The 10,675-nt window shown below is 43.5% G+C and overlaps 6 protein-coding genes across 7 annotated transcripts; 3 read left to right on the forward strand and 3 right to left on the reverse strand.

The window, feature by feature from the left end:
- The first annotated feature begins 81 nt into the window (after positions 1-81).
- On the forward strand, positions 82-4,143 carry dgo (ankyrin repeat domain containing protein 6 diego). 2 transcript variants are annotated; one of them, XM_017072254.4, is made up of 4 exons: positions 82-260; positions 1,049-1,111; positions 1,166-1,597; positions 1,659-4,143. In XM_017072254.4, exons 2-4 carry the CDS (start codon positions 1,052-1,054, stop codon positions 3,987-3,989), a joined length of 2,823 nt encoding a protein of 940 aa, XP_016927743.3. In that variant the 5' UTR covers positions 82-260; positions 1,049-1,051; the 3' UTR covers positions 3,990-4,143. The 2 variants fall into 2 exon arrangements, with proteins under 2 accessions (XP_016927743.3, XP_036669197.3); XM_036813302.3 differs by lacking the exon at positions 82-260 and adding an exon at positions 308-325.
- A 178-nt stretch (positions 4,144-4,321) lies between these two features.
- On the reverse strand, positions 4,322-6,731 carry LOC108008430 (deubiquitinase DESI2). Its single transcript, XM_017072280.4, has 5 exons — positions 6,559-6,731; positions 6,100-6,284; positions 5,724-6,032; positions 5,223-5,311; positions 4,322-5,155 (listed from the first exon to the last, which is right to left on the reverse strand). Exons 2-5 carry the CDS (start codon positions 6,235-6,237, stop codon positions 5,074-5,076), a joined length of 618 nt encoding a protein of 205 aa, XP_016927769.1. The 5' UTR covers positions 6,238-6,284; positions 6,559-6,731; the 3' UTR covers positions 4,322-5,073.
- Positions 6,732-7,555: 824 nt separating this feature from the next.
- On the forward strand, positions 7,556-8,228 carry LOC108008445 (transmembrane protein 170A). The gene has a single exon (XM_070995071.1). The coding sequence runs from the start codon at positions 7,556-7,558 to the stop codon at positions 7,940-7,942; it is 387 nt and encodes a 128-aa protein (XP_070851172.1). The 3' UTR covers positions 7,943-8,228.
- mms4 (Methyl methanesulfonate sensitivity 4) lies at positions 8,080-9,250 on the reverse strand. The gene has a single exon (XM_017072298.4). It carries the CDS (start codon positions 9,194-9,196, stop codon positions 8,267-8,269), a length of 930 nt encoding a protein of 309 aa, XP_016927787.2. The 5' UTR covers positions 9,197-9,250; the 3' UTR covers positions 8,080-8,266.
- A 98-nt stretch (positions 9,251-9,348) lies between these two features.
- On the forward strand, positions 9,349-9,770 carry Nop10 (Nop10 ribonucleoprotein). Its single transcript, XM_017072485.4, has 2 exons — positions 9,349-9,502; positions 9,565-9,770. The coding sequence occupies exons 1-2, from the start codon at positions 9,449-9,451 to the stop codon at positions 9,703-9,705; spliced, it is 195 nt and encodes a 64-aa protein (XP_016927974.1). The 5' UTR covers positions 9,349-9,448; the 3' UTR covers positions 9,706-9,770.
- Positions 9,713-10,637, reverse strand: LOC108008605 (transmembrane protein 223). Its single transcript, XM_017072484.4, has 2 exons — positions 10,132-10,637; positions 9,713-10,071 (listed from the first exon to the last, which is right to left on the reverse strand). The coding sequence occupies exons 1-2, from the start codon at positions 10,532-10,534 to the stop codon at positions 9,779-9,781; spliced, it is 696 nt and encodes a 231-aa protein (XP_016927973.2). The 5' UTR covers positions 10,535-10,637; the 3' UTR covers positions 9,713-9,778.
- Between the last annotated feature and the right edge of the window lie 38 nt (positions 10,638-10,675).

The following is a 10,675-nucleotide window of genomic DNA, read 5'->3' on the forward strand; positions in this document are numbered from 1 at the left end:
TTGTAACGATAGCTGCTGACAGTACGGCAACTCTGCCTCGAAACCTGTTGCCAATTTTGCCTGTGATTGGCTTTCTTTTAGTCTCTTTTTTAGGCCTGGCTTGAAGCCAAATTAACTCTGGGCGTTCCACTAAACGTTGGCAAAATAGCGCAGTTTCGGGCCTTGGAAAAGACCAGAGAATAGCATGTGTAAATACGTGGGAGTGGCGAATAGCAATGTGTAAATAACGGCGCGAAATCGAGAATCGAAATTAGTGAAAAGTGAGTTGGGAATAAAGAAAACCAAGGCGCACTTCATACCTGGTTTTTAGGCCTAGGAATTCTATGTAATGGTGTTAAATAAAGAAGAAACCATATATGTTTTTGTATAATGCGTGTGTCTTTTAAAAGATGATATATGTTTGTGCCCATGTTCAAAAGAGTGTTCTTGAAATTTCAAACCTTTTCTCAAAACAGTCTTGTCAACTCCCACTTTTGTTTGTAATTGCAATTACTACGTGGTACGCCATTACGTGAAGCACACACACATGCGCATACACAGAAAAAAATAGAAGATCAAAGATCATGTTCATATGATCCTAGGTCAAGTTTATCTCTATGACATCATTATAAAGATTATTTCGAACCGGAAGCTTTTTTAATTACCCTCAAAAGTCATAAAATTATAACATGATAGTTAACCCACTTACTATTCTATTAAAAATATCAAAACATACCTTACATTTTCAAATTTCTGAAACTTTTCTATATTTTAAAGAAGTTAACAAAAATTTAATGTGCTTCTTTTTTTTTAGATGTGAAATAATCAAAATTAAGACCCCAGTTCAAAAAATTTTCACTGTGTAAAGTAGTTGTCTAGTCTTGATTTGACTGGTTTTTAATGATTTTCTCTTGGATTCTTTTGAACCTGTTATTATTTGATTGATTTTCATATAATATATGAAAATTAAAATGCAATCTAACAAATGACGGTGAATTATCTTTTATAATAATTAAAATCGTTTGCAAATTAAGCTAAATTAAAATTTCTTTCTAAATATTACCCATAGACAATGCAGCATGGATCCTCCCGCATTCCAAAACAGGAAGCTCTGCCGAATGCCATCTGCGGGGTGAGTTTACGACCTTAAAACTACCATGATTACCCTAAAATATCCCCATTTCAGCCCGATTCCAGCAACTGGACTTCGCTGCACGAGGCGGTGGCCGCCGGGGATGATCGTCGGGTGGAGGGTCTCCTGTTCAGCAATGCGGACCGCTTGGCCAGGGAGTCCCTGCAGGGGAATACCCCGCTCCATGAGGCCGCCAGTCGAGGGTTCAGTCGTTGCGTGAAATTGATCTGTTCACCGCCAACACCACCCACTTCCTCGGGGGTTGGAAAACCAGGAAAGGGGCAGAAGGACAAAGACAAGGACAAGGAGAAGAACAAGGGCAGGGCGAAGGTGGCCCACCAGACCATCGAAGCCCTACACAATAGTGCTCTAAGTATAGCCAATAATGAGGGCCTGTCCGCCCTGCATTTGGCCGCCCAAAACGGGCATAATCAGAGCTCCAGGGAACTTCTGTTGGCCGGTGCCGATCCCGATGTCCAGAATAATGTCAGTAAAGAAGGGATCATATATGACCATTAGTTATAACATTCTACAATCTCCTTTCCAGTACGGCGATACTCCGCTGCACACTGCCTGCAGATATGGACATGCCGGAGTTACCCGCATCCTGCTCTCCGCCCTTTGCGATCCCAACAAAACCAATCTCAATGGTGACACCGCCTTGCACATCACCTGCGCCATGGGTCGCAGGAAGCTCACGAGGATACTGCTCGAGGCGGATGCTCGTCTGGGCATCAAGAACGCCCAAGGCGATTGCCCCATGCACATAGCTATAAGGAAGAACTATCGCGAGATCATAGAGATCCTGAACACGCCGAAGAAGATACGGAATCGCAAGGAGAAATCGAAAGAGGGTGGCAGCAGATCGGACAGGGACAGGGATCGGGAAAGGGATGTGGTGGACAAGGGAATCAACTGGTCACCCTATGGATGTCATTACTTTCCCGATCCGCGCGCCTTTCCCTCACCGAAACTGGAGACTCTGCCCAAGGAGCCGCTGAAACCGGGTGAACAGTACTTTCTGGACTTGGCAGGACACATTCACAAGGGTCCTGTGAGCGTGGGCAACACTTGCTACTGCGGTCCCTTCTTCAGGCATATTGAAAACAAACTGAATTGCAATCGCAAGAGCTTGAAGAAGTATGTCCACAAGACCAAGGAGCGTTTGGGTCACAAAGTTCAGGCATTGGCCATCAAAACGAACGATCAGATTGAACAGCTCACGAGGACGATGATCGAGGATAGGTTAAGATGCGAGAGCAAGAGACAGCACCTCAGCGAATTCTTGAGGAGAGGGGAACCCATGCGATCCACCTTCGATCAGCAGAACAGGAATTCGAGGATCGAAAGGACACTCTCCAGGTGTCGCAGTCTGGAGCTCTTGGAAAACAACCACGATGGTGGTGGTGGTAGGCTCACCAATTCCAGGAGTGTGGATGTACTTGAAGATCAGGCGGTGGAAGCTATAGTACATAGATCAGCGGAGGCTCAACTGGAGAGCGACAGCGATGAAGATTCTATGGATGCTAGGGAAGAGGCGGAAGAACAAGAAGAGAATGATCAGGAGCAGGTTCCAGAAGAGGCTGAATCAGAGGAGCAAGTACAACAACTAGAACACTCAAAGCTTGATGAACTCAAACTGGATTTCCTCAAAGTATCCGAAAGATTGGGAGTTCTTTTGGAGAAAACCACCTTGATCATGGAAAGGGACAGTGAGCAGGAGAGCAAGCACCAGCTATCGTCGCTATCGCCGCCCTATAAGCCCCATCCCAGAGCCGAATCCGCCCAACTTAGGGAAGATAAGGAAAGTGTTAACAGCCCCAACTTCGATGAGTACACCAATGTAATGCGGCGCTACCCCAACTCAAGTGAGACATCCAATCCCTCCCAGAACTCCAACAGTTGGGACTGGGAGGCTTCTCCTACGGGTAGCAATCCGCAGCCAGATTACCACAAGTACTACCAGAGGATTGGAAGAGGCGAGAACATGCTGAATTCCGTGATAAAGGCCCTTAGAAAAGATGCCTCCTTCGCGGATCTGGGAAAGGAAGAGGCCGCAATCAACGAAAGTGCCGAGGGGATTGGAGGCGATAAGTTGCTCTACAAGGAGCAGGCCAGCGAGGCAGCTGGAATCTCGAATCTGATGAAACGGCAACCCCTATGCTTGGAGGACAACTATCCCGTCATGTCGAACCTGTTCTACTCCAATCCCATCATGGAGTATGCCGAGGAAACGGAAGTGAGGCAGAATGGCAACGAAAATATGAACAAGGTCGAGATCCGGAACAGTGAGATCAAGTGTCTGAAGAAGCCGAATGCCGGACAAGTTCGGGATATGGTGGCCCAGCTGCAAAGCACCATAGACACCAATCGGCAGGACTCGCAGACGGCAAATGTGATTGCGGCAAGATCACACTCCCGCCTGAATAATAACTTCCAGCACATAGAGGCCACCTCTTCAAATCCCTCGCCCACCTATAGTATTCCCCACAGGAACACCGCCCAGGCCCAGTTTGGCCTGCCGGAAAGACACATACCCAAAGATGCCTATTTCCATGAACTGCCGCACCGTGCAGCGATTCCGCAAAACCCACAGAGAAGGATACACTCCGGCTACGCACCAAATGCGAATTTCTATCGCAATGAAGATGCATACGTGGAAAGGATTCCTCTACCAAATGCTCATCTGAGGCAAGCGGAATATGTGGGTGCGGTCACCTACAGGCCCATTCAGTCGCCCACCTTTCAGGCCATTGTCCCGCCCCATCCAAATCCCAGGCCAAGGAACTGGCCACATCCCAGCCTGGCACCCAACGACATCGATCTTGACGAGGTGTCAGCCGTTGGCCTCTACAACAATGTCTCGAGTCTAGTTTGAGTCTGGTAATCCCCCGAAAGCACCCATTGTACATAGCTAAGCCTAACATATTTATATTAATCGTATTCAAGTTATAAACTACGAAGCAAAAGTTAACTTATTTCCAATTGATAAATCTAAAATACCTAAATACAATACAAAGTTATACAAAAAATTGGTTGTTTTTATTTAAGGTTATGTTTTAAAATGAACAATCACTAGGATGATATTTAGAAAAATATTAAATATCGCTTTAAATCGGAAATCTTGAGAAGACTGTGTGGCTACTAGAATCTTCTAACATATACTAAAGATTCCCGGAACCACTCATTCAAAAATGAAACCCAACCGAATGTTTTCGATCAAAATATATTTTTCTTTAAAAATGTTTAATAATAGTATTTATGCATGTGTAAATATCAGAATGTCAAGTACATATATTTATTGATAACAGATCATTTTGGTGTTTTGATAGACATGCGGCTTATGAACTCTGTATAATGGTGTAAACGAAATCAACCAGGAAATCATCTCAATAATCGAGCTCAGATGCTTGGTGGGAATTTAAAAAAACCAAATTCCCACCGCTGACAAAAGTAAACAAGTAAATTGGGCAACATTTTGATATCGTTTCACCAATATGTCTGCGGTATTGTTGTTAGTACAATTTTTAGCAAGTGCCTAATGATGATTTCTCGATGTCTTTCGTAGTTAATTTAAAATTCTATATAAATGACACTGCTGCTGAACGGCGCCTGCTACTTAAATTTACCGGCCACTTAATAATATCTTAATTCTGAATAGTCATATTACAAATACAAATTACAATAGCCAATAATTTAGTCACTTCGCATGTATGTATAATAATGATTCTATGTAGGTATGCTCTATGAAAGTATGTATATCGCCTAATTTAAGTCTATTAATAATAGTTGTTGCTTTTTGTTTGGGGGCATTGTTGGCTTGGAAATTGATGTGACGTGACGTGAGTAACCCGGCATTTCGCTCTGTGTAAATTAACAATGTTGGTCTTAGGACTGCAATTGGATGTGAACTATGATCGCTTGTGTGTCGCCAAGTGACATATTCTCGGTCAGGTAACGTCTCAAAGGGGACTGTTGTCGGAGTCTTCGCGTTCTTGGATTGTGGTAATGCTCTGCTGCAAGGCGTTGGGTGTCAGCCATTCTCTAGAAACCCATGGAAATATATATTAATAATCTTCAACTAGATTTTATTTGACTTTAGAAGGCTTACTTTGGCAAACATCTTTGTAGAAATGGCACACAGGAGCTGAAATGCGCTAAACGATTGACCCAGCTGGGTATTTCTTGGCCGCAAAGTATCTAGAATGGATAAAAAGGTTGTGTGTAAGTTTTGTTACCTGCCATTTGTATATGTTAATCAGGTTCTAAGTCCACATTTTGGTTTCACTTGTACTCTTATGTTTATTTCGCAAATTAAATCTAACTCAAAGGTCGTTTGCTACAGAAAAATAAATTAACAACCATGAAATATTCCATACCCTGAACTGAACATCTGACGAGTAAAGAATTTGATGGGTTGATCCTAATTAAAGTGATTCACGGCACAATATTTAGGTTGTAACTCACGGTATCTGACATTCGATGAATCATTAATCAGCGCACCCCAAATGTGGTCTTCATATCTCTAAAGGTTTCGGAACCACCCAAATACCATCAACTTTCAAGTATTAATGGAAAGTTTGCCGATCTGAGGTTAACCATACAAACTCACCTGAGTTAGTGAGCCCGAGAAGTGGTTGCAATTGTTGTTCATGAGATGGTACCGGTCGCCCCGGAACTGATTGCCCAGCTCCTCGACGATTCGTCGCACCTCCTCGTACGTGAAGTCGGTGCAGCCGATTTGGATGCTCTGCCGAAACTGGAACTGATCGCCCAGCTCGTCGTGATCCCGCGGCGAGATCTCGAAGACCCCCGTGAAGGGGAACGGATGACCGCCGTAGGCGAACTCGGTGCCAAAGGCTTCTACGCCGGAGTGGAATACGCCCAGGCCAATAGAGGTGGTGTACTCGTTAATCCAGTACTGCAAAAATAACAATATTTAGATAGGATATAACTAGGGATACGGATAGGGATAGGGATAACCATACCATATCATAGACATTGAGTATAACAGGCTCGCGAGTCCCCATATTGGATGGCAGGAGCTCTTCATTACCGATCTCGTCTTTGGGAACACTGAGACAGCTCGGAAACGACAGATTGCACGGCAATCCGTTGGAGAACATTGATTAAATGCGTCGTTGGTTTTGTGGGGGCTCGAAGTATATGAAGTCTGCAATGGGGGACCTTTAATTAATCTCGGTTCGCAAGCATATGCTGAGTGGAAATACAATTCGTACATGTAGCCATGTACATATGTGTGTACCCAATTGGAGGCTTTAACTTTAACTTAAACCGATTCTCAGATTGGCGGTGCACACATATATCATTACATATATATAATGCCGAGAGTGCGTAGGATACATATATGTATGTATATATATATATGGATGCAGTTACATATATGTACATCGGAAGAAATGTGTCATAGCTGCAGGACGACTTACACTGTTCAGGGGCTCCTCAGCATCCCATTCTCCAAAACAGAAACCTAACAAATCATAAAAGATCCAAATTATATATTCTAAAAAGTTGCTTTTCAACTTCTGCTTTTGTTTTCAGTTTACACAAAATTTTTTTTGTTTATGGATTGGTTGCAGAGTTGTCACTTGTGCTAAGATGGTTCTTGAGGAACTGGTTCTTCGATAACAATAGCTCGATAACGATAAGTAAGCTTAACTTGAGTAACTTTTTAAATTAAATTTAACTTTAATTGGCTGTTATTTATTAAAACTTATGCTTTTCTGATAGGAAGATCACCCTTTATAGGCTCGTCCTTTTATAAAGATTAAATATAGTTCTATTATTTAAGCGGGAACTAGTTCCCAAATGAGTCACAGCTGACTGCTTATCAGAACTGGCCCGTTCCCAAAGCGTTCCATTCCCGTTGCTATAGTATTTCGCAGCAAAAACACTAAAAATTTAATTAAATTAACAAAAAGTGCATTGTTTTGCTCAAAATGTGCAGTAATGGCTGCTCGCGACCAATAACTTGATGTTTAAGATGGATTAAGGATTCACTGCCGCCAAACAAAGGCAAATTGAGTGCCGTGACGAAAGTCCAATCGATTGTTGACCGAAAGAAAAATAAACCAAACAATTGCTAAAATATAGCACTAACCGGAGGTTAAGACCATGCTATATAGGATCAAGCTACTGGAAAGAACTACAAATTGATTACGGCTGTAAAGTACGACCAATGTTTTGTGGGTGTGGTCTATAGCACACATGTGTGGGCGTGAGTATAAACAAATGCCAAAAGGTCAACTTTTATAGATCTATTCTTCTTTTTATTAGAGCCCTGAACTCCGGGTGATACATGCTATAAGAAAGGAGTCTCCACCAGACATGCGGCTGGACACTCAACTGACCAACGGATAAGCAATAACTAGCAACTAGTATTCAGGCATCCCACGTAAACTTCCATTAGACACGGTTTTAGCTATGTTTTCCGACGACACCGATGAACTGGACACCATCGCCGATGTGATGGGTCTCCGGTCGCAGGCGCGTCTCAATACCTTTCGCGAAATGTGGTACCATGTCTTTCTGTGGGCCCTGTTCTCTTCCATTTTCATCCACACCTGCGCCGCCCTGGTGGCCTTCGTCACACTGCGGAAACACAAGTTCGGGCGATTCTTCTCGATCCTGATCCTGGTCATGGGATTCCTGTCGCCTGCCTCGAGTGGCATCATCAGCAGTGCGGTCATTGCCTTCGTGCATCGCGCCTCCAGTCTGCCCATGTCGCCCATATACGCCATGATCTGGGGCCTTGGGCAGACCATCGTCTCCGCCTGCCTGGGATTCACTCGGATTCTGGCCACTCTTTAGAGTACGGACTGCAGTTTTTCACTCACCACTCTCATCATCGTCGCCCAATCCAATCCAATGTTCACAGAGTTCCGGCTTTCGATCGGACATATTATCAATTCTTCAGGTGTGCAAACAACAATTAATTGAATTCATAGTTATGTGTATAGGAACATTGTGATTTTTAAATTATACCTTATACGATGAGAAGAATAATGTAAAATATTTAGCTCTTACTTTAACATTTAATTCTAATTGTACATACTTTAGGAAGCTAATATATATGAGCAGATTCTAAAGCTAAGAAGTGATTTGTTTTTATTTAAAAGATAGTAGTTTCTAGGCCTAGATCAGAGTGTTGGGATCCTTAGAATTGTACAACGTATACAGCTTATTACTGAGAACATTTCCGATGCGTCTTTCGGTGTGAAGAGGCTGAGGTCCATTGCATCGCTTGATCTTCATATCGGCGAGAGTTTGAACAGCCGTGGGATCACTGGCGAAGTGATCAATGAGTTTCTTTGGACAGGGATACTGGGCTATAATTGATTCGGCCACCTCCAGCGTGACCATGGGTAATCGATTCAGGTGCTGCTGCCAGAGACGTCCATAACCATTTCCCTGATCCACTTTGACGCATTGCTTTTTGTCGTTGGCCAGGTACTTTTTGAAACCACCTAGCGTTTCGTTGCGTTGTTTTTTATAGGGAGCTTCAGCTATGGCTTTTGTATATCGCTGAAGTAGGGCCAAGAACTCCTGGCTTTCGGGTTTATTTAACTGCTCTATGTGGAGTTCCTGGAGCAACTGCATCTCTATCAAAGCATCCTGGTTTGCTGAACTGCCTTGTTTGCTGTGACGAAGTTTTGGTAAGGCTATTGTGTACTGGCAATCCGGAAAAGAGGCCTGTAACCTGGGTCCCAGGCAAACAAGACTCTGATCCTTAACAGCCTTTTGGAAACTGGATTCGGATAGCCACTGGACCACTTGGTTCTCCCGTTTCCAGGCTTCATCCAAGCCAGTGGGGCTGCTTCCCAGTGCAATAGTCTGCTGGCCCACATTGCGTTCCCACAGAATGCAGTGGCTCACCGGCAAGCTCTTGATTTCGTACTTCAAATCCGTGGAATTTAATTGTTGTAGCATCTCCTGACCCATGGGAATGCCCATAAATCCGGCATCTATAATCATACGCACATACTTCATGCATTCTCCTGGTTTAATTCGCTTCTGTTGCTCTCGTAAAGCCTGTTTGTGCAGTTTATCCACTTTATTCGACATTGCTTACAAAAGTCCGCCAAATAATATTTATTAAAATCAGTTTTAGAGATGGAAACTAATCGATACATTTAGTCCACAGACAAGTTTTATACCAAGGTTTGAGACACCGCTAAAGTCCCAGAGATTAAATTTATCTAGATTACTTAGGGTTTATTTTTGGACTATACGGTCACATACTCCAACGCACGCCACACGTGTTTTATTTACCACTTCTTTTAACTCGAGAAACAAACTTAAAAAAACCCACTTAAAATGTATCTGATGTACACAATTAACGAGAACGGGGACCGTGTCTACACCCTGAAGGTAAGTTCTTAAAATTACTTATATTTTTTACCTTCTGAACTCATAACTTGTTGATTTCCCAGAAACGCACTGAGGATGGTCGCCCCACTTTGTCTGCTCACCCAGCACGCTTTTCGCCGGAGGACAAGTACTCTCGCCAGAGGCTCACCATTAAGAAGCGCTTTGGACTGCTCCTCACCCAGAAACCAGAACCCATCTACTAAGCCGGCGTTTAATTTTAATTAGTGTACATCTTTATTTACAAATAATAAGTTACAAAATAACACAACTACGCGTTTAAATGCGGCGCTTCAAACCCGCCGTGTAGTCAAACAGTTGGGGATTCCGGAACTCGCCGCGCATATCCAAAACGTAGTACAGGGTCTTGCCCTTGACCTTGATGGGTAGTTGCACCCTGGCCAAGTTTCGGGACTCTTCGGCGGAAACACACTTTAAAGGCACTGTCATAATACGATTCCGGTTGAAAGGTCCGTAGGTGACAAAGGAAACACTTTGACCTCCCTTCCTTAAGATGAGAAACCGCACCGAGCGAAGGGTAAACATCCAGACAGCAAACAGAATGCCATATCCTAAAGGGGTTGTAAAGCATTAGGTGGGTTTCAGAGATATCAAAGATTATACTGGCTTACCTATTAGGAAACTACAGGCTGTGATGCCGTTTCTGTACTTATTTTCGCCCAGATTAATGCGCTGGAACCACTTTAAATCCTCTCCGGGTTTCTCAACCACGGGGGCATCTTTAAGCGTCGTAAAGGCGAAATGTGAGAGATATGTCCAGAAAACAAACTGACAGATCCCGAAAAAGTTTAACATAGTGTAGAATCGTGGGTTCTCATATTTAAAGAGTATTATATCCTTGGGTACCGTGGTGCTCACATCGAAGGGGGCAGTTTGGGAAGAGAACCTCTTTATCGTGGAACTAACCGGCGTCTTGGTAACAATAGCCGGCACTGTCAGCCTGAAACTCTGAAGACTAAGCCGCTTAATGGAATTGACGCCCTGGCGCAGAGCAAAATTCAGCAGGTTGCTCATCTTAATTGAAAACTTGCTGCATTTGTTATTATAAAACAATTTAACCTATAATCTACAGATGTTTATATTTTGGTTCCATTCCTTGGGTTCACAAGATTCGGAACCAGAACTGGAACTGAACGGGGCGTTCAGGGCTGGCTC

This window comes from Drosophila suzukii, chromosome 2R, assembly GCF_043229965.1.
Source record: "Drosophila suzukii chromosome 2R, CBGP_Dsuzu_IsoJpt1.0, whole genome shotgun sequence".
Taxonomy (NCBI): domain Eukaryota; kingdom Metazoa; phylum Arthropoda; class Insecta; order Diptera; family Drosophilidae; genus Drosophila; species Drosophila suzukii.